Raw genomic sequence first — 23,803 nt, 5'->3', positions numbered from 1 at the left:
TAATAAATCTTACCCTTACTTACTGTACCTTTCCTGGTCACTTCCCCATAACTTGCTTCTCCCACACTTTTCTTCCTTTGTTTTAGCTGAAAATGGTACTTAAGCTCAAGTTCTAGCCACCTCTTTGAGGTACTCTTCCCTGAGTTACTCTTCCTATACATATGAGATACATGTTAAGAAACTTCTCATATGTTCTATCTTCATGTCCTATCAATTATTGAAGGAAGAGTATTGAAACCTCCAACCATAATTGTGGATTTGTCTGTTTCTCTTTGCTGTTCTACCTGTTTTTGCTTCATGTGTTTTGAAGATCTGTTAAGTACGTAAATATTTAGGATTTTTACATCTTCTTGACGAATTGACCCCTTTGTCATTATGAAGTGCCTTTATTTCTATGAAATCAACTTTGTCTAATATTAATTTAGCCACCCCAGCTTTCTTTTGACTAGTGCTTGCATGTACATCTTTTTCCATCCATTTTTACTTTTACCCTATTATCTTGATATTTAAGAATGTTTCATGCAGGCAGCATATAGTTCGGTCTTGTTTTGATAATCAATCTGACATTCTTTATCTTTCGATTGGGGGTGTTTAGGCCATTTTCATTTAATGTGATTATTGATGTAATGAGGCTTTGAGTCTATCATTTTGCTATTTGTTTTCTATTGGTCCTATATGTCCTTTGTTTCCTTTTTCTGCCTACCTGTAGATTAATTGAGCATATTTTATGATTCTATTTTATCTCCTTTATTGGCTTATTAGCTATAACTCTGTTTCTTTACTTTAATGGTTGCTAACTTATGACAATCTACCTTCAAGTGATATTATATCATTTCATGTATCATATAAGTACTTTACAGTAGTATACTCCCATCTCCCCGCTCCCAGCCTTTATGCAATTGTTTTCATGCATTTTACTTTTACATATGTTATAAACCCCACAAATCATTGTTATTGTCTTTGTTTAGTCGATTTTCTTTTGAGATGTTAAGGAATACAGCCCTGCTAAGGGAGGCTTTCTCAACCTGTGATCTGCAATCTATGTTGGGACTGACAGTCAGGAAATGACTGAGGCCCCAAGCCTTTCTCAAGAGCTTCCTTTTGATATTTCTCAGCCAGCTTGAAAAGCCTGAGAGGCAGCATAATGACAAGGAGCAGATTAAGGACATTGTCTTCCTCTTAAGTCGATTGTTTCTGATGGTCTCAAGTAGCTGCCTTTATGTTAAGGAAGAGAGAACTGTAGAGTAGATCAACCAGTAAATGAGATTTCAGAATTCTGAGCTATATTTAAACGACGTATTATGAGATATTTCACTGTGGTTACTCGCTCGTGCAGCTGACAGGAGGCAAAGAGCTGGAAAGACTCCTAAGTGTCAGCAGATACTCCTATTGCCAACAAGACCACAGGTCAGGCCTGTGAGCTGATCTCGAACCAGGGGGTTCCATCTGACTCCCCCAGAGTCTGGCGCTTGATTTTGCTTCCTTCAGTACTATCCCCTCCCCCGGGCTGGCCTTCTGATTTGCCTGGAGCCCCAGGTCTGTCATAGTGACCTGCTCAGCCCTCCCCACATTCCCATACCAGATTCCTGTTCCAAAGCTCCAAACACCCCTCCACCACTCCTAATAAGGTCTCCTTGACACCATTCATGGGCCCAGAGGTCTACCTGCTGGACTAGACTTACAACAGGGCCTGTGCCCCAGGGTGCGCCCTGCCCCAAAGCCAAGTCCAGTCTCCAGGTACCAGCTCCCCTAGTCAGGCCTGAACTGCCACCCTCAGCATCCAGGTATTGAATGAGGAGACTTCAGGTGTCATGGAATCCACCTGCCTGTCCAGGTAGGGTCCTCAATATATGGTCAACTATTAAAAAGGTGTTTCTCACAATTAACTGAAGTGTCTCTGAATATAACTTCCACCTGAGATTCTGATTCTGCCATCTTCTCAGTTTATAGAGAACTTCCCTACTTCCTGCTCCACCCAACCACATTTCGGACAGAAGGCCCATTTAATCACGTGTTCCTTTTGCCTGCGCTCCTCAAAACCAAAGCATTTTTAGCTGAATTAAATTTAGAAAAAAAAAATATTGCTCTTCTAAAGATATGTAAGATACAGCTGGTCTCTGAGGGGGGAAAGTAGGAAGAAGGAATCCCAATCTTTTTTTTGGCTGCGTTGGGTCTTCATTGCTGCGTGCGGGCTTTCTCTAGTTGTGGTGAGCGGGGGCTACTCTTCGTTGCAGTGTGCAGGCTTCTCATTGTGGTGGCTTCTCTTTGTTGCAGAGCACGGGCTCTAGGCACGCGGGCTTCAGTAGTTGTGGCACGTGGGCTCAGTAGTTGTGGCTCGTGGGCTCAGTAGTTGTGGCTCTCAGGCTCTAGAGCACAGGCTCAGTAGTTGTGGCGCATGGGCTTAGTTGCTCCATGGCATGTGGGATCTTCCCAGAGCAGGGCTCAAACCCATGTCCCCTGCATTGGCAGGTGGATTCTTAACCACTGCACTGCCACCGGGGAAGTCCCTCCCAATCTTTGCATCAAGGAATTTTCTCTCCTACTTGATAGGAACAGGAGTAGTTCCAGGCTTTCTGGACCCTGAAGCTGGTGCAATTTTGTGACCCTCTTAAGAGAAAGAACACAAAACACCAAATACACACAAAAAATTTGTCTTGAAATAAGGAAGCAAATTGCAACAAATTAAAAATTTGTGTATAGCTTAGAAATAAAAGAATCATAAACCCCCCAAATTAACATATTTTTATAAACTGCCTGAGACACCTCTATCATACTTTTTCCCCTGTATTTTTTGATCTGCACGCTCTGATCATACTTCACAGAACAACAATTTTGTGAAATGATTTTTTACAGAGAGAACAGAAGGATCACTCAGTCTTTCTTCTAGCATGTTTGATCAAAACTGGCTTTTCATTGATGGTTTAGAAAAGTCTTTCAGCTTCACAATTCATTATTTGTAATACCATGTATGTTGTTAGGATTTTTCCCAAATTTGGGGAAAACTATCCAGTTCCTCTTATATAGGAGCTGTATCTAATTTCAGGGACTTTCAAGTTTTCTTGTTCGGTGACTCATCTTATTCTTGGAATTGACTACACTCATCACCCATTTTGACACCAATATCCTCACAGTGGCTTAATATGAGTTTTATGTTATATCAGTATTTCATATCAAGACAGCAAAAACTTAAGAAGACTCTATATAGGTGTGCTTGGGAGAAGCCATTTCAGGCTGAGGGAGAAGTATGAGCACAGGTAGGCCCAGCAAAAAGAGAAGTTCCATGGATCAAGCAAAGGGCACAGGGATGGTGTCAATGGGTGATAAGACTAGGGTGTTAGACCAGGTGGGAAGGTGGAAAAAGTGTCAAATGTAGCAAATATCTGAAGGCAGAGTCTCATGACTTTAAGTTAAGAAATCAAAGCCACTGATGAATCACTGAGAAGATGAAAATCAACCTAGTCTAGTGTTAAATCCATGAGATGAACCTTGGATTGAATCCTAACTCTGCCAAGTACCAGCATGTGAAACTTTGCTAGCAACATGACTTGACACAGAAGCGACTGCAAGCCACACACATGGACATACCCAAGTCCCAGCATGTGAAACTTTGCTAGCAACATGACTTGACACAGAAGCGACTGCAAGCCACACACATGGACATTCCCAAGTCCCACTAAATGTATCTCAAATCAACTTCCCCTTAGTCAGATCCTCAAAATGTCCTCCCCCATTGCCACACCACCAGACTCAAGAGGAAGGCTGAAGTAGCAAGAAGCACCAACCCTAACTAACTGCAGTTAAAATATTTCCTATAAACTTAACAAAAACATATGACCATGTGAACACATTGCTAAGGGTTCTCCCAGGGCTGAGCAAAGGGATGATGCAAGTGAGGGGCCCAGAAACTTAAGTTTCACTAGCTTCATAGTAAATTTATTCCTTGGTGGAGAGCATAAAACAAAACAGACACAATGTATTAGTTATCTCCAACTGAGTTACAAATTATACCAAATCTTAGTGCTTTCACATACACTTATTATCTCACAGCTTCTGAGGGTGAGGAATCCATGCTGCAACCAAGGTGTGTTGGCCTCAGGTCTGCAGTCTCATCTGGAGGCTCAGCTGGGGAATGAGCCAGTTCTAAGCCCATTCATGTGGTTGTTGGCAGGATTCACTTCCTTCAGGGCTGTTAGATTTAAGGCCTCATTTCCCAGTTGGCAGATGGCCAGAGGCCACTCTCAGTTTCTTGCCACATAGGCCTTTCCAACATGACAACTTCCTCCATTAAAACTACCAAAAGAGAGAGTTTGCTAACAGGAAATCATTTATAACCTAATCATGAAAGTGACACTCAGTATCTTTGCCGTATTCTATTGATTAGAAGCAAGTCACTAAGTTTAGACACTTGGAGTCTCCTCCAAGAAGAAGCTCATCTCCAGATTAATTTTCTATCTCCCTCCACTGGCAGGGACACTGGACAGGATACAACCTGGCTGGTTGGCCTACAGGGTGGGGCAGAAATTAGGAGTGCCTCATCCACTGTGACCACAGGCAGGGCTGGAGATTGAATGCCAGACTCCAGTCAGATGTCTCAGGCTGAGATTCAGGTCTCAAAATGAGTCATTAAATGCAGGACTGGGACAGATATCAAAGCTAAGAGCAGAGGCAAATGGGAGTTGGAGGACTGGACAAGAAGTGATCCAGGTAGTCCTTGAGGTAAGTGACTGCCACTTGTGGCCAGGTATTTACTATCTTCAGGTTATCCTTGTGTAGGCAATCTGAGCCCATGTAAGGGGACAGGATAGGACAGAGAGAAAGGACATAATAAAGAGTTAGCCAGAGGGGAGAGGAGTGAAATAGGTGAGGGAGATCAAGAAGTACAAACTTCCAATTACAAAAAAGTGAGTCATGTGGATGAAATGTACAGTATGGGGAATATAGTCAATAATAATGTAATAACTTTATATGGTGAAAGATGGTAACTAGACTTATGTAATGTATAGAAATAGTGAATCACTATGTTGTGCACCAGGAACAAATATAGTGCTGTAGGTCAATTACACTTCAAAAAACAAACACACAAATAAACTCATAGAAAAAGAGATCAGATTTGTAGTTACCAGAGGCAGAGGGTAGGGGAAGACGGAACTGGATGAAGGTGTCAAGAGACATAAATTTCCAGTTATAAGATAAATAAGTACTAGGGATGTCATGTACAACATGATTTTTATAATTAACACTGCTGTATGTTACATATGAAAATTGCTAAGAGAATAAATCCTAAGAGTTTCCATCACAAGGAACAAATATGTTTTTTCTTTTTCTTTTATTTTGTATATATATGAGATGATGGATGCTCACTAAACTTATTGTGGTCATCATTTCATGATGCATGTAAATCAAATCATTATGCTGTACACCTTAAACTTATACAGTGCTGTACATCAATTATATCTCAACAAAACTGGGGAAAAAAAATCAGGTGACGCCCCCCCACCAAAATAAAGTAAAATAAAAAATAGATTTAGCAACTGTGTGGAAAGAGAAAGACAAATACCACCTGATATCACTTACAATGTGGAATCTAAAATATGATACAAATGAACTTATTTACAAAACAGAAACAGACTCACAGACATAGAAAACAAATTTATGGTTACCAAAGGGGAAAGAGGGTGAGGGAGGGATAAATTAGGAGTTTGGGATTAGCAGATACAAACTACTATATATAAAATAGAGAAACAAAAGGTCCTACTTATAGCACAGGGAACTATATTCAGTATCGTGTAATGAAACTAATGGAAAAGAATATATATATATATATATATATATATATATATAAAACTGAATCATTTTGCTGTACACCAGAAACCAACACAACATTGTAAATCAATTACACTTCAATTAAAAAACTAAAAAAAAAAAAAAAAAAAAAAGTCAGCAACTATGTGGAACAAACACTCCCCTGCTCTTTCCCCCTTTCCTCTCTGGGGACATTTTGCTTGTTATACTGCCTTTTCTTCCTTCAACAAATATTACCATGTGCATCTATTCATTCATTCAACAACTCTCTATTAAGCTCCTATTATGGACAAGATACAGAGGTAAACACAACAGATACCTGCCCTCAGAGAACTTTTCACCTACTTTATGTGAAAACTGAGTGGAAGAGAACAAATATTAAACTCAAATTAAATCAATCTGGTTAGTAAAAAAATCTTAGGAAAAACACTTGGGAAACTTATCTATTCACTCACATACGTCTTCTATGGACAAATATTACTATGTTTCGCATATTCATTCATTCAACACCCAACCCTTGAGCTCCTGTCATGGGCAGGTACAGAGGTGAACAGGAAGACACACCTCTGCCCTGTGGGTGTGGATGGCAGACCACGTGCAAAGAAACCAGTGCTCTGAAGCCAATAACGTGGAGGAACAGGACAGCAGGCACCAGGGACTCAGGGACGGACAAGACAGAACCGGCCTCATCCTGGGTGCACACCTAGTCTAACAGGGTGACTGATGGGAAAGCAGCAAAGTGACTGAGCCCAGAGACCGACAGCCCTTTGCCCTGACTGCACCCCTGATTCCAAGCAACCAGCTCACGGACAGGCAGGGGTCTCACAGCATCATGGAATCACAGTTACAGAATTTCAACATCGGAAGAGGCCTTAGGCCTCTGTCTCCAGAACTGGGAAGGCGTGTATGGAAAACTGGGGGGAAACATTAAAAGGACACGTCTAGTGGGCAGTAACCATCGTAGAGCCCAATGTGTCCGTTACTGGTACTGGGGGAACAATGTGACTCAACTGATTTGGTCTGTTTTGTGCAAGACTTGGAATTGAGGCCCTGCCTTACCCTTTTTCCCCTTAAAATGTGGTGAAATTTAATTGTTTTTAGTAGCAACTTTACTGAGATATAACTCACATACCACAAAATTCACCTTTTTGAAGTGTACAATTCAATGGTTTTTAGTATATTCAGAGTTGTACAACCATCACCACAATGAATTTTAGACCATTTTCACCTAAAGAAACCACATACTCCTTAATAGTCACTCCCCATTTCCCTCCTCCATCACCTCCAAGTCCTAGGCAATCACTAACCTGCCTTACCTTTTACTGCCTATTTGAAATGAAAAGGTCACATGCTCTGTGAGCCTCAGTTTTTTTCACCGACTAACACATCCTCTCGGGGGCCACACATCTTCATCCACAAACACTGTGGGTCTGTGAGTAGAACCCCAGGCTCTTCACAGTGGGGCACCAGGGTGAGCCTGGAGTCAGACTCTCGGAAGACGAAACCTGAGTTAGGTGGCTGACGGAGGGAAAAAAATCTCTGGACAGTGGGGTCAGAGGCCAAAGGGCAAATACAAGCTCAGGGCCGGGGACCTGGGCAGAGATGCCACAGCGCTAGTGGCACTTCCTGGGACGGTGATGGCCTTGCACGTCCTCCTCTGGCAGGCCCAGGGAGACAGTCCCACAGCGAGGTAAAGCCCTTACACTTTGGAGTCAGACGCCCCAAGTATAAGTTCTGGGTCCTGACTTGCTGGTTGTGTGAACTTGAGTTGACATAACTTCTTAAGCCTCGCCTGCCTCTTGTGTGAACTGAAGGAGGAAACCGGGACTGGGCTCAATGGATCACGTCTCACAGACGCACTGAACTCCCCTCCCAGCAGCCAGAGCGCTTTGCACCCAGCGGCAACACACTCACTCCCTCCAACAGGCCCAGAGGTCTCGCCTCCCCACGCCTGCCAACACCAAGCACACTTTCAGGAATGGTCACACCGATTATGAAAGCAGGGCATCGTTCCAACCTCCGCAGCTGTATGCTGCCCGGCCCCAGCTCACTCGGGCCCCGGAGAGCCCTGTGCAGCTTGGAGCACAGAACCTTCTAATGAGCACCCACCCACCTTCCCCTCACAGCCGGTACCAGCTGCTCGTTACCCCACTGTGGAGCTGCCAGGGTCTCCCTCACCTGACTGTGAGGCCCCTTGGGGGTACCCGCACCCCACGCACTGGCTGTAGACGCTGCTAAGCACCTCCCCCTCCCCACTCTTCTCCCAGCCCACCAGCATCTTCTCCCAGGGAACTGGATTTTACACACGCACACACTCACGTGAGCGCACACACGCTTCTTCCTTTTCTTTTTTTGGCTCTTCACATGTCACCAGAGCTAACACTTATAAACTGAGCCTATAAACTTGACCCTGAAAGAGAAGCTGTAAACTCTCTCATCCGGGGATCTCCACACCGACGCTGAACACACGCTGGGAGAAAGGAGATTACTTCCTACTCCCTGCTGCCTGCTTCCTAGATCTTTCCACCCAGAATCTTTGGCCTAAGACAAGTACATCAACTCCCATCCCCAGCTGCCTCCTGGGAGAAATCGACCTGAAATTGGGTGCCTTGGTGTAGGAATCTGGAGGCATCCACAGCTGGGCTCAACCTAGAACTCAGGGAAGGAACTAGGCTTCATGGTGTCAGCCAGGACCAAGAAACCCAACCCCGGCGAGCTTGAGAGGAAAGGAACGCATTGACTCACATAGCCCGGAAGGGCCAGCGGTGGACGTGGACCCAGGGCTCAAACGCTCCCATGCGTCACCATCACCCTCTCCACCCCCTCTTCCTGCTTCCACATGAGTCGCCCTTGTTTGTTTCCTCTGCCGATGGGAAGCTTCCTGCAGAGAGTCAGGGAGCTGGCCGGGCAATTCCATCAGCCCCGAAGAAGAAGAGCACACCTCTCCCAGCGCAGGGAGGACTCCCGTGGGTCCTGGTTGGCCACGGGCCCAACCCTCCAGTCCCAGGGCTCGGTCTGCTTCCAGAAGGAGGAAGATGGAGGAAAGTGTGCTGCAGGCAAAAACAGTAGCTACAACAGTCCTCTGCATGGCAGCTATTTTCAAACATGCGAAACTTCACCTCTGTGTCAAAATAGAGCCCGAGTGCTCTAACTTAAGGGAAGAGTCTGGGAGGCTGAGAAGGCTGCCAAATAAAAGCCATTCTGCAAACAAAACGGTGTGTGCTAGAAGGACAAGGAACCTCCTGGAAAGCAGTTTGTAGCAGGCTTCCTTGAGAGCACTGGCATCTCCTGACCTTGGCTGAGGAGCCCCTGCTCTCATCTAGGCGGAGCCAGGGTTGCTTTACTTGGGCATTGTGCAGGGAGGGAGGGCTCAGGGCTCCCTCCACCCCTGACCCTCCCCCTTAGAGTGACCCCTGAAGGTGGCTCAGAGCAGCAACCCACCGCCTCGCTGGAGAAAACTCCACCACCTTCTACAGAAGGAGGCCTGCCTCTGGCTCATTCCTGCTTCAAGGCCTCAGCCAGGTGGACTCTCCTTCATCCTGTCCCTGCAGGTCCACGAGGAGTGTGACCGTGGGTCCTCGGGTTCTGGTCCAGACTTCCACCGTGAATGATATGGGCCAGCCGGCCTCCCCAGCCAAGGCCCCCTCTAAAGTAAGCACATCCCACAAAGAGAGATGAGCACTCCTCCTGTTAGCAGGCTTTCCCCTCAGCCTGGAGTAACAGTAGGCTCTTGCCCCACCCCGACCCCCACGTGCCGAGACGCCTCCAGCTCTTCCGTGCCCTTCCTGAGGCCACAGACAGTTTGAATGAGAAAGCCAACCCCAACGTGAGGAAGTGACCAGTGCAGGTTGGATCGGCAGGGTATGCAGCGGATAATGAAGGGAACAGTAAAGGTAGCCAACACCAGAGGAAAACCAGGGACAGAACTGGGACGGAGGCAGCAATAAAAGTGATGATGAAAAAAACAACAGCTATATTCCTTGAGCACTTACTACACGCCAGGCCTTAAGTGCTTTAGATGCATTAACTCAGTTATTTGTTAGTTTTAAATGTACAAATGCCCTCCAAGATATTTCTTAACTACAAAGAGAAAGTACCTTACAGAGGAGAAACCAGGTTAAACAAAGGTTAAAATTGCCAGGAACGGGACATATTGACACCAGGAGTCCCCAACAGGATGCACTGGGGACAAAACACCACCTCTGTGGTATTCTTGCCAAAAATACAAAACCTCATGCAAATCGTGAGAAAACATCAGACAAGCCCAAGTTGAAGGACACTGTACAAATAACGAGTACTCTTCAAAAAGATTAAAGTCAGGAAAGGTTTAGAAACTAATAGATTGCAGAAGGCCAAGGAAAAATAACTACATGTAATGTGGGACCTTGAACAGGAGCCTAATGGACATTAGTGGAAAAAATTAGTAAAATCCCCGTAAGGTCTGTAGTGTAGGTAATAGAATTAGAGCAGTACTGATTTCCTGTCGTTGGTTGGTTAATGTTCATTTTGATCATTGTGATGTGGTTACGTAAGATGTTAACGTTAGGGAAAGTTGGGTTGGACGTATACGGGTACTCTCTGCTCTACAACTTTTCTGGAAACAAAAAATTAATTCAAAATTAAAATTTAAAAATTATTTTTGAATTTCAAGTTTTCTAAGTGCAAGATTCCCCAAACGAATCAATCCCATCTCAGAAGAATAACTTACAGGGTTGGTCTACCAGCAATGAAAAACGCCCAGACTTTGAGTAAAGCAGAAAATATTTTGTTTGCCATGTTATTAAAAATCTGCCACAGCTGAGTTTTTTAAATTGTTATAATAGCTCCTATTTGTTGAGCAGGTACTCAGTTGCAGGGACCGTGCCAGCTCATTCCAATAAGCACCTCTGCGATTTCTGGAAGTGTGACCAGCAAGACAGGCCACGAAACGCCCCTCCCCCGCCTCACGGGCCAGCGGGCTCTCCGTGGGGTTGTGCTGCATCTTCTGTTCATCTTGTTCTCCAATCCAGCAGGACTCCGTGAGTGAGAAGTTTCGCTAGCTTGTCTGACCATGCATCACAGCCCCTCCTTCTTCATTCCTTCCACAGTGACTCACTCTGGGAGGCTTTCGAAATCAAATAAATAAAGGCATTTCCCACCAACTCTAAGCCTGACAACGTTAGCCCTCAATACTCATTTCTTACATCCCACAAGAGGAAAAATACATGTGAGATTACCGCTATTTAAGAGGTTCGGGATTGCCCAGGTTTGATCATTTTCTTGGTTCTTCTCCCCTTGTGCCTCTCTGGGGTTCTCCCATCTCACCAGCCAGGAGGGTAAGAGCAGACCAGAGGCCACAGAATCTGCAACTCTGGCTCCTGACCGACTGCCGCTCCGGTGTGCTGGGCCTCAAGGTTCCGACGGGCAGGACAGACAGGACTTGAGCCTTGTTGCCATTCTGGACCGTGGCACCTGTTGTCTGCCCCTGGGTCTCTGCACGGTAAGACTTCCTCCTAGGCCCCTCCAAGCCTGCCCCTTGGCTAACTTTGCGATGTGCCAACAAAATTCTGCGTTTCCATCCTCTTCTCTGCCCACAGACTGGAAATAAATCATCTGATGATTGGTTAACATCTCATGACCGTATCCCATTTTGCAATGAGGTGGGACAAGTGGGAAGAGGCATTCTGAGCCCAGTGCCTTGAACCCTTGAACGAGAGGAGGAAGAGTCCAGAGGGCCACTGATTCAAAGGAGGCGAGCGCCAGGCCTTTGTCCAGGGAGAGCTTGGGTTGGACCAGACCGAGGCGAGGAAGGCCTGGCCACCACCCACCCACTCTGGAATTTTGGGCAGCTGAAGGGGTGCTGCCTGGGCAGGGTCGGGTGTCTGTGAACAAGCCCCAGAGCCCCCTTCCCCAGGCCAGCCCTCATTCCCACCCCACCCGTCAGTAGCTGCAGCACAGGGGACAGCGTGGAGGACAGGGCAGGGGTAGACAGCTCTGGCCCAGGCCCTTTCAGGCCAGTTCCCGTTGTCACCACCAGGATAATAAAGACAAACAAGGGAGGGAAGGAGAGGCCTCGTGCCAAGGCAGTCAGAGGAGGGTTGAGGGTGCTTTGAGGGGGAGCACAGGGCAGATATCGACAAGGACAAGGCAAGGTAGCAAGTGCTCTGAGCCCGACAACAAAGGAACTGACCTTGAATACTAATCTTCTTCCTTGATCAGAAGGGCATTCACACATCCACCACGCTCCTGGGCAACCCAGAGCCACTTGGAGGGGAACTGAAGGTCTGCACCCCACCCCTACCTGCCCCAGAGGTAAAAGCATTCAAAGAGACCAGGAGCCAAGGGACAGTGCTTTTAAGTCAGGGGAAAATTTACCATAGAAACCATAAAATGGAACCCCTCCCATTTCGTAAGGCCTCCCCCAGACCTGGGGCCTCAGGGACCCATTTCCCCAGGATGGGGGGTAGGGGCAGGGGGGACATCTGGGGGGTCTGACTGTGACCCTAAGTCTATAAAGTAGACAAGTGTGACCCCGAGAGTGTGCTGGGCTTCAAGGCAGATCTGTCCCTACAGGGAGAAGCCAGGTAGGCAGGTTCTGCAGAGGAGGAACTGAGTGAAGGGCAGGAGGGCGGCAGAGGAGGAGAGGTGGGTGAGAAATGAACTTGGAAGGTTTCCCATTGGTTTCTTCACTGGAGGTAGACTGAAGAGTGGGGTTCAGTGGTGGGAACACTGGGGAGCGGCGCAGCAGGAGGACCCTAAGGGAGAGGCCAGGCAGGAGGCTGTGGGAGCAGCGTGGGCAGCTCAGGACCAGGGAGCCGACAGGATTAAGGAGCACAGGATTCTGCAGCGGCGCAGATGGACAAGGAGTGCCTGTCGCACAGGGCAGGCAGGAGAGCGCGGAGTGAAACGCCGCAGAGGTCAGGGACCAGGAGGGACAGCCTGGGGACCCCAGTTCAGAACAGAGCGCGGTCACAAGTGCTGGCCTCCTCCCACTACTAAAATCACCTTGAAATGACAATAAGGGAGACAAAAATGAAGAAACCCAAGGCAGCGCTGGCAACGAACATGGTACCAGCAACAGAAAGATTTCCTCTCGGAAAGATGGAAAACACACGGAATTTTATCAATGGACAAACCAGAAGGAAAGCACAGTCCAGAACATGAACGAGAAAAGGCTGCAGGGGATACGCGGCCGGCCTTCCCATGGGAGCCCCACAGAAGCTCCCAGGTTCGAGGAGGCAATGGGGGTGATTTGACTGAGGGCCTGGCTGCACACCATCTGGACCAGCACTGCCCCCCACCAAACACACACACACACACACACACACACATACGCACGCACGTGCACACACATATCTACACAAGTTGGGTGAGCATGAGCTCAGATGCTTACATGCTAGGAAATGTTCCCTAAACTGAGCAGAGAGATGCAGTATGTGGGTTGGGAGAAGCTAAGCAGAACACCCCAAACAAGCCCAGAGCAAAAAGAGGAAAGGCAGCTCCAGCTTCTGGGGCCAAATCTACCTGTTCCCCACCTGCTCAGTCCCTGAAAGGACATCAGCCTAAACCAAGACACACACACATACAAACCCTCACTCCAAATGCAGGGAAGTGGACTTTTGGGTGAATAGCCCTGAAAAAGAAATCCTTCTCAGGAACTTATACAAGTCAGTTCTATCTTTCATTCACAAAAATGGCAAATAATCACTTAATGTTCTCTTCATCACCAAGTCCTTAGAAAATCCATGGATTATCAAAATAAAAGTCTAATTTATTTTCTTATAGGAAGTCATTGCATCCATAAAGAACAGGCGGCTATGGAAAGAGGAGTATTCAGAGAACAAGATATTCCTTTCGAAATTTTTTTTTTTTTTCACACACACACTGTATTTTATTTTTACAAGAGATAAATAGCCTGACACCAAGCATTGTACATGGATGACCACAACAAAAGCAACAATGATTGCAATTACCAAACATGAAACACACTCATATTATGTGATAATATTGACATTCAGTCCAGTAATCCTCCACCGTAACAGCTCCTTTACTTTGCAGTGAAAACTGATTTGTATATTCTTTGCCTCTGAGTCCTTGTGGGATTTTTTTTTTTTTTTTAATTCAAACAGAAAGTCACAAAAATTATACTCATCCTCATCAGTTCACTCAGTCCCATGTAATTTTTTAAAAAAGTAAAAGACATAGCCAAAATAAATAATTTCTGTAAAGGGCTAAGTAATAGAACAGTTATGACTGAAAACTAAATTGTTTCTGTTATGGACTGTAGTGATAGTTACAGCACAACCCTAATCTACTCAAAATCACAGCACACTTCAATGTCCAACAGAACTGTTACAAAAAATAGCCCAGCCCCCCACCACCCCCCGCCCCAGGCTGGAGGAGGGATCCTTCTGACACAAGTTTTCTGGACTGTTCTTCAGAGATGTCCCAGGGGCTGAGCTCCAGTTCCATGGTGCCCGTTGGCTTAACACACACTCCTATTGGCTGTCTGCCTTCCCAACATCACTTCACCATGGACCACGCACCTGCACTTCCCAAAACACTAACTTGAGCTGGAATCCTCCTCTTTAAGATCTGTTTCTGGAAGAACCCCAACCAAGGCTAGGATAATATTTTTTCATTTTGATATAATTATTTTAAAAGAAGAGGTGGTTGAAGTTGGTACCAGGATCAGAGTTACTGATGGCCTTTCAATAGAATGGTTAGGAAAGCCAATTTGGGGAAGGGCTTGGATGATGAGCTGGAAGAAAGTGTTAGTTGAAGACAGGCTAGCGATGGGCTGTATACAGGATGGTAGGATTCCAGAGCAATGAGTGAGCCCATGCTGACACTGAGGATGCAAGTTCTTCATGTGGCCGGCTTACTGCTTGCGTAGGATGAAAGAGCATTTCCCTGATACAGGGCAGCTGTCGGGAAGCTGCAAGCACCATTGTTCAACCGCCTGGCCCCTGACTTCGAAATAAGCCCTTGGATTACAATCAAATTAAAAACTCTACTTCTGCTGCTTCAGCGCAATCAATACATTCCCTTTCACAATGCACGACAGACAGGAAGAAAACAACTGCCAAAGCTCAGAAGCCACTACTATGGTTGCTTGGGTGAAAATTCCTAAACACAGATTAAAGTGAGAGAAGCAGGAAATAAACCTAAACAGGGCTCCATCTTTCAAATAAACCTAAATGAAGCTTCATCTTTCAATTTAAGGGCATACACACACACACACACACACACACACACACACACACACACACACACACACACACACACTAATGCAGTACTTCAATTATTCTAAGATGTAATATTTCATTTTTTAACACCCCCGCAATTGAGGCATATTGTACAATTGATACAAATCATATTGGGCTTTTTAGTGGTATATAAAAAGTACTGAATCTTACAATTAATAAATATGGAATTTCATATGTGATGTGAACAAACAAGATTTTAGGGCCTCCTTAAAGACAAAAGTGCCTCATTCTTGGCCTCTACCTTTCAAGATATTAAGGGCGGGCTTCCCTGCTGGCGCGGTGGTTAAGAATCCGCCTGTCAATGCAGTGGACACAGGTTCGAGCCCTGGTCCGGGAAGATCCCACGTGCCATGGAGCAACTAAGCCCGTGCGCCACAACTACTGAGCCTGCGCTCTAGATCCCGCGAGCCGCAACTACGGATCCCGCGCGCCTAGAGCCTGTGCTCCACAACAAGAGAAGCCACCGCGATGAGAAGCCCACACACCGCAGTGAAGAGCAGCCCCCGCTCGCCGCAACCAGAGAAAGCCCGCGCACAGCAATGAAGACCCAACGTAGCCAAAAATAAATACATTTATAAAAAAAAAAAGATATTAAGGGGGAAAAAAACTTTCAAGTGTATTGAGACCTAAATAAATTATGATAAATATTTTAATCTTTCAGATTGTTAACCCTAATTAGGTAAAGCTCAGTTTCAAAATTACTTGGCAGATGACCCTAGCATTTAAAAAATAAAACTAATATAGAGTTAACATAAAACTAATTTATCCTGTAACCTAGACAGCCTAGCACATGAAGTATTTACTTTCCTGTTCTAAACAAGACTTTTTACTTCACCTGACATTTTTCTTAACGCAAATCACAGAAAAGTTAACTTTTGGCCCAAGTAAAGGCTTCTTTCATTTCAGCTTTCCTGGAAGTGAAAATAAGCCATCCTTTACCTTCATAAATGCATTCTCCCTTCCTGCATCTAAGGGAAACAAGATAACCCAGAACATCAGACTTCCAGACCATACCAATCAGGAGTAGAAAAGTAGGAGGTGATCACACTTTGGGTGCCTTTAACTCTGGATTCAACTTCAAGTGAGACTCAAACTTCCTGCCCTTCTTTTCCACTCTCTCTCAACCAACTCAAGAAAGGAAACCAGGGTCAGGGATGGAAATATGCCATTCTGGTCTCTTTCATCCTTTTCCTCTTAAGGTGTGGTTGGGTTTATGAAAAGTCCAAACTCTGGCAATGCTCATTTAGCCTTTTTGACCCTCAAACTCAAAAAACCCTCAAACCCAAAAGCAACATGACTTGGGAGTAACCATGAAAAAAGGTCCAAAAAGCAGTTTCCACTGAGGCCTCAGTTATTGAACAGTTCTCTAAGAATGAATTAGGCTGTGATGCTTACATCCAAGAGATGGAAGCTCAGGTGAGAATCCAGCTCATGGACACCAAGAGCGCTTGCATGGGATCAGTCAGTACCAACACTGAGCCCAAGCATGTGGAAAGCTGTAACATCTAGTATCCCTTGGCTGAAAAGGGTCACCCCATGAGGTCGATGACCAGTGTTGTGGGCTCAGGTAACGACTGCATGAGAGCTCCTGTCAAATAAAGAAGAGCCGGAGAGCATCTCACCCACCAGACATTGTCAGCACCAAGGAATGATGTTCGAATAATGGCACATGTCAAGAGGAGGCTCACCAAAGGCCCTCCGTGGTCCTCCAAACATGTTTCAAAACCTGCTACATCTCTTCTTTCTCCGTAGACTTGAAATCTCAGTGAAGGAGACTCCCTACAAGAAAAAAATTAAATCTTCCTCAGAGGAGAAATCTCTTACTTAAGAACACATGGTCAAGTTACACGGACACAAGCAATTTGTGAACCAGTTGCCTATGAATGCTCTGAGAGCTTCATTGCTCTTCTCTAAACCTGATGTGGTGATGTGGCCACCACCCTCTACTCACAACCACTGGAGCAGAGAGGTCAGATGCAGGCACATGAACCCTTTAGAAGGACCAAGCTTACAAATCTTCAAACCCACATCGAGTATCTGTGCCCTCATACTCGCTCACATGTATGGCCTCAACATTCCCACTAGGAGAGGACAGTGTGCTACACGTTCTCACAACACTACTCCTTCTGTTTTTTGAGTTTCATCCAATGCCTACTTGTTTTTAATTGAGCGTTAGCAGTTTCTTCTCAACAAAAGTCTGGGAAAGAAACTGGAGCGGTCCGAGATGCTCTCTGTTTCATCACCATGGATACAAACCCCAAAATGGACACGGCTTGGGATGATACAGTCTTTAACACGCTGCTCCATTCCACTCACTCCGTTTTCAGTGAGTATAAAAGAGTTAAATCCTTTATACTCACTGAGAGTGGAAGCATAAATTAGTACTCATACTCCTCCCTACAGACTCTACATGGGAAAGCACTTTTAAGAATTTTAAATACAAAGACAGATGAAAAGGTATAGGTCAATATTACCGTAATAGTTTCTGGGGGGAAGAAATGGCCTCTTTGGGGAAAATGTAATTAAATGCTGGAAACAGAGATTATAGATTACACACTACACGTGACAATTAAAAATATGGTGACTTTATTTCCATCCTCTTACAGTCCCCAGTGTCACATCTGGTGAGAATCTTCATATCTATAACACAAAAATGTCTCAAGAAAGCATGTTACAAGACAGTATATATAAGCAACAGTTTGGCAGAATTCTAGTTCGTATCCCCCCCGCCGAAATTTTTAATTCAAAAATAACAATTAACTTTATTTAACATATGTTATACTTACTACTTAAAATACCATGCTCTAGTTAAATAATTCATCAACAACACCGTATACAAATAAAATATTACACAAAATATATTTAAGGAAATGTTTTGGTATTTGAGCTGAACAATAAATAAAAACACAGGCACTTCTACACTGAGACAGGAAAGCAGTCACTACTCAGGATAATAATTTTGTATAAGCAACACGGAATCATGTGGCAAGAATAGAATTCTGCAGTTTTAAACTGACAAACCACTGATAAAAAGGTCTGCAACTTCAATCTTTTCACTTAAAGTTCAAAAGTTACACATGCTTTCCTGGTCCACAATGAAAAATCATAAACACAATATGGTTACCAGGGTCAATTCAATCTTCAGTTTGAAGATTATGGAATCATACTCATTATTTTCAAAGACTAAAAAAGAGAGAACTATGACGACACCACCCAGCAAACCAAATACAAGATAGTTAAGCTTTCTCCTTATTATGACCAGAAGACATAACAAGGTAAACTGGATGAATGTCACAGGGTGATTCCCATTTTGCAAAACTGATTGATTAGATTAACCCAAGGAAATGTTGGGGTGGCAGGAAATTTCAACAGAAGTTAATTTTTCCAGACTATTTAAAAAATTCATCCAAATTTCATGAAAATAAATGTAATTCCATTTCACAAAAAGCACTGAATCATATATAACAGTGTCTCTGTAGCCAATAGGTTTATGAATACCTAAATTGCAGATAATTCACTCATTATAATGGGAAATAGGATTACCATCACATGAGGGCAAAACAAAAATAACTTAACACGATCAGATTCCAGAAACATGATTTCAGACGACAAGGGGGACAAGTTAGAAAATAATGACCACTAGCCAGCAGGAAGGGTCAGAACCATTCGTCCTGTCATATCCTACATAAAAATTAGGATCTTCTGCTTTCCCTCTTCAGAAAGTACTACACATTGAAAGGTTTAGAGGCCCTCATATGGATACTACTCATAAAGGCAGTTTTGATGGTTTTACATAGAAATTACCTCTAATGTGAGAGAACACAACATGGGAACTATTCGAGATACATCTTTCTATGCAAAATTTAGTTCTGTACATAATTTAGCAACTTAAATGAGCATTTTGCAACCGAGACCAAATATCAATCATCTCTTGAGGTTTTCTACTATGTACCAACATCAAACCTACATAGGAACAAATGTTATTCCTGAATTTCTCTTCTATATCAAATGTCCTGAAGCCTTTGTGTTTCTCTGGAACGAGGCCAAGTTTCTGAAGGCACATTCCAGTATAAACGTCATCGATGGGGTAGAGAAGGACCTGGTCAGTTACATTGTATAGCCTCAGGGCCAGGTGGCCGGAGTACAGGAATCCACCTCCCCCTGCATAAGGCGGGTAGACGCCCGAGTAAACAACTTCCGGGATGTAGTACTTGAGTTTCTTATCCCGATGAGGTCCAGCATTGTGAATCACATCACCTATAAACAAATCTTTGGCTTTGTTCTTGGATAAGCTATTCAAGTGATTCAGGATGTGATGGGTGTTCACAAAAACATCATCATCGCCCTTGAACACGAACTCAGCATTTGGGCAGGAAGTGCTCACCCACCTGAGAAAGAGTACTTCTTTCAGAGATAAGTTAAAGAAGGTGTCTCTGTAGTTCCACATAAGAATGTCTTGGTGTTTCTCACTCTCAAATTTCAGCATATCTGAAAGGTCAGGATGGTTGTCCTCTGGGGAGGTCTGGCCCAGTAAGAAGACTCTCACCACTGTTTGGTTCCCCACATTGGTTTCTTTCCCCCAAGATTCCCGAATCGCTTGCCTTCTGTCGAAATGTGAAGTAAGGGACTTAATCGCCAGCAATAAGAAGGGCTTCTTTGCACACTTATCGGGTTGATCTATAAGCAGTGAATAATTTCGACATCTCAAATACAACAGAAAGTCTTTAAATCTGTCTGGCAAACTGTCGAAACCTGAAACTACTGACGTGACCCTCAGGTCAGGTTCACAATAATTCAGATGGCTTATGTTGGAAAATCCGTATGCTTCCCCTGTCTGGTTGGCTAACATGTTCAAAATGGGATTGTACTTCCTGTTCAGCTTTTCTTGTTCCCTGTTCCAATATGCCTTGGGAGGGTCAGATATCTTCCAGAACTTTTCTTTGGGTATTATTACTTCCCCTTTTCCATTTTTTTCTTGGCTACTGCTTTTGGAGACTTCCACAATCAAATAAATGAAGACATTTACCATCATCAGGATTCCCAACAACTTTATTCTTCGACGTCCAACACTCATTTCTCATATCTGAAATAAAAGAGAGGAGCATTGTATTGATTAGATTATTATTAATTGCATTTGCTCACATGACACTTGCCTCTTTTATGTCCCCCGGAATAGCGGTTTAGAGCACAGATTCTAGACTTGCACTGCCTGGGTTCAAATCATGGCCCTATCATCCTATTTCAAGCTCTGTGACCTTGGGCAAGTTGTATAACCAATGTCTCAGCTTCTCCATCTATAAAATGGGGATAATAACCCACTTCATAGGACGGTTGTGAGAGCTATATGCCTTTATATGTAAGCTTTTAAAACAGTGGCTGGCCTATAGCGAGCTGTGTATAAATGACCCTTAACGCTGTGGCTGTTTTGGACACCGGAGGGCAAAGATACGAATTAACTAGATAATTCACAGGTGCTTCAACTTCCTTGCTTACACAAGGACATATACAAATCAGTGTGCTGCACACGGATGTGCTCACAATTCATAAAAACAAATACAGTTTATATTTGTTATTATGTACATACCTGCACACACACATAACTGTATTTATGTGAGTTGCAACATGTGCAGTTCCATGTCATTCACTCTGATCCCCTATTTTACTCTATTTTTTTTTAAATGGTGGCCACAACCTTGAATTGTTTCCTGACCTTCCATTTTACAGATGAGGAAACCAAGGCAGAAAGATTAAGACACTTGCCCAGGGCTGCAGGGTTAGGAGGTGGAGGAGACACTAACCACACTGAGTGTTCAGAGAGATGAAACCAGCTTCACACCAGCTTCATCCAAATCGCCCACAACTGAGACCAACCAAAATGTCATCAACAGAAGAATGGATTATGAAACTGTGCTATATTCATACACTGGAACAACCCTTAGCAATAAAGAGGAAAACTACTGCTACGAGCAACAACAGTGTAGTGAGGGAGAGACAGACCTCAAACTCCATTTACGTTAGGTTCAAGAAAGCAAAATTAATCTAGGCCCTAGAAATCTGAGAGTGATAGGGGTAGGGGTTTTGAATGGAGAGAGTCAGGAGGGGCCTTCCTGGGTACAGAAATATACTGTGTATGTCTTGATCTGGATGGGGTTTCATGGGTGTATACATTTGTCAAAACTCAAACTGTATTCTTAAGATCCCTGCTGTTTATAGCAAGAAGAAAAAGAGAAATGAAAATGACATTTTAGTGAAATATCAAAGGCCAAGAATAGATTTCAGGCTGTGGGCAAGAGAACAAAGAAAGAGTAATGAGATGGTTTGCTGGGGTTGTAACTGCAGAGTTCTAACACTGGTGAGACAGATGGCCCAAGAACAACCAGTTAGATAAGCTTGACATTAAAAGACAACCCCAGGGCCTTCCCTGGTGGCGCAGTGGTTGAGAGTCTGCCTGCTAATGCAGGGGGCACGGGTTCGAGCCCTGGTCTGGGAGGATCCCACATGCCGCGGAGCAACTAGGTCCGTGCGCCACAACTACTGAGCCCATGTGCCACAAGTACTGAAGCCCGCGAGCTCTAGGGCCCGCGTGCCGCAACTACTGAGCCCACGTGCTGTAACTACTGAAGCCCGCGTGCTGCAACTACTGAAGCCCAGGCGCCTAGAGCCCGTGCTCCGCAGCAAGAGAAGCCACCGCAAAGAGAAGCCCACGCACTGCAACGAAGAGTAGCCCCCGCTCACCACAACTAGAGAAAAACCTGTGCACAGCAACGAAGACCCAATGCAGCCAAAAATAAATTACAAAAAAAAAAAGAATTTTCTTATCAGGTTAATTCTACAGTTGAGAATTCATCCTCAGAAAAGAATCCCAAAGAAGTATTGCTTCTCAGGCACGGAGCATTATCGTGATACAGGGAGCCTCTGAAGTAGGTACTGTTACTTTTATTCCCATTTTATACCTGAGGAAACAGACTTAAAGAAGTAACCGTGTTAAGGGCAGAGCTGGAATCCTAGCCAAGGTGATGGGGGGTTCTAAGACCACCATGTCAAATGGTAGCCACTCTTCTCTGACCTCTAGGACAAAGTGGGTTTTTTTATTGGGGGGGGGGGGCTGCAGTTAATAAACATTGATTCTTCTAAAATTTCAATACAAAATGTGAAAGTTCAAAAAGGATGGTGTAAAGGAAACAGTTTGGTATCACTGGAGGAGCATGGGATCTTGTTTATTTGCTTTTTTAAAATTGAAGCATAGTTGACTTACAACATTATATTAGTTTCAGGTATACAACATAGTGATTTGCTACTTTTATAGATTATACTCCATACAAAGTTATGATAAAATATTGACTATATTCCCTGTGCTGTCCATTACATCCTTGTAACTTAATTATGTATTTTAATCAAGGGTAGTGTTTATTTATTTATTTGCTACTATAAGATTTAAAAATTCACTGGGTTCTAACAAATACTCTCAAGGCAGAAGTATTTGCCACGCCGAGAATGCTGTGAAGTTATCACTATGTTGAACAGCCCAGATTAGATCAATGGGAATTCACAAACTGTTTTGCGTCTCTTAAAATCTGTCCAGTAGATCCAAATCTAGTTGCTTGTATTTATCACTGCCAAACACAGTTTTGGTTAAGGGCATATAAGCAAAAGATGTTTTTACAAAACCAGTCCCTCCACCATACCTTCCACTCCCCAAAGCCTCTACACAGCTAGACAACATGGCAGACGATAAAGTTACGTGGGTGCTCTCAGCTCACCCAGGTAAGCAGTCTCCCATCACCACTCCATTCTCCCCTCACTTCTCAACCACTACCCACCCTCCACTCCTCAAGAATCCCACTACTGAGGTACCAAGAAAGGGCCTTCTTAAACTTCCTCCAAAGAAGGCGGTAAGAAAAAAAAGGAAACCCCACAAGATATTCCCTACTCCTTAATTATAGTTTTAAAGGGCCCCGAGTCACACACAACCTGAATAATTCATAAGTCTATGGTCCATGCCCTCCTTAGGTCAGCTCCTTTCAAGTGAGCCTCTGAGCACACCTTTTATGCAAACTGAAGGCCAGTACATCTTCGGCACCCTAAACCTCTTTGTTATGGGCCTAACTTGCCAGGACAGGAGAGCTCAAGTGGACACTTGGAATGTATTTGTGTGGGTATCTGATACAATTAAAGAATTAGTCATCTTATTAGCAAATAAATCATGGACAGTTTTAAGTTGGTTTTTTTTGGCCTCCAGATTCGAGACAAAACACTTTCCAAAAACAAACCATTCTCTCTGAATTAGGATAACTTTCCTAAAGCTGAAGTAGCACTTGACCCAGTATCACTGGTCTTGCCCTTCATGTGAACAGGCTGAAAGGAGGACAAGGAAAAGGATGAGGGTGAACAGAGAAAGACTACAATGAGCAAGAAGGTCTGGAAGGGAAAACAGCACGCGCTATGAACAGCTAACTACTTGGCAGAAACTTTCAACTCAGAAAAGGACTATGGATATCAGTAGACTATTCCTGAAATTTCTACAGTAAAACAGCAGAGCTTAAGGGAGAAAAAAAGAGAAGCACAGTACTTTTACATAGCAGGTCGTGAACCTATAAGTTAATTTTCCTAGGAAAAGATTCAGGGTGAATAATATAATTCCAGATAAATGAGCCAGCTATGCATCCAGACCTATGGATACCAGCAATCCAGCCAGAACCATCTGAAATGATGATGTGAAGTTTCGTATCACAAAAAGCACCAATCCTTCTTTC

The 23,803-nt window shown here is 44.2% G+C and overlaps 1 protein-coding gene across 1 annotated transcript in view; it reads right to left on the bottom strand.

Annotated features, from left to right (window-relative positions):
- Positions 1-17,619: 17,619 nt before the first annotated feature.
- B3GNT2 (UDP-GlcNAc:betaGal beta-1,3-N-acetylglucosaminyltransferase 2) overlaps positions 17,620-23,803 on the bottom strand; it is a 31,293-nt gene continuing 25,109 nt past the window's right edge. The window contains exon 2 of the mRNA XM_068564339.1: positions 17,620-20,133. Coding sequence (XP_068420440.1) covers positions 18,931-20,124 — 1,194 coding nt within the window. The 5' untranslated portion in view covers positions 20,125-20,133 and the 3' untranslated portion in view covers positions 17,620-18,930. The remainder of the gene's footprint in view (positions 20,134-23,803) is intronic.

The sequence above is a fragment of the Eschrichtius robustus genome, chromosome 15 (assembly GCF_028021215.1).
Source record: "Eschrichtius robustus isolate mEscRob2 chromosome 15, mEscRob2.pri, whole genome shotgun sequence".
Taxonomy (NCBI): domain Eukaryota; kingdom Metazoa; phylum Chordata; class Mammalia; order Artiodactyla; family Eschrichtiidae; genus Eschrichtius; species Eschrichtius robustus.
This window is presented reverse-complemented; position numbering and strand designations above follow the sequence as displayed.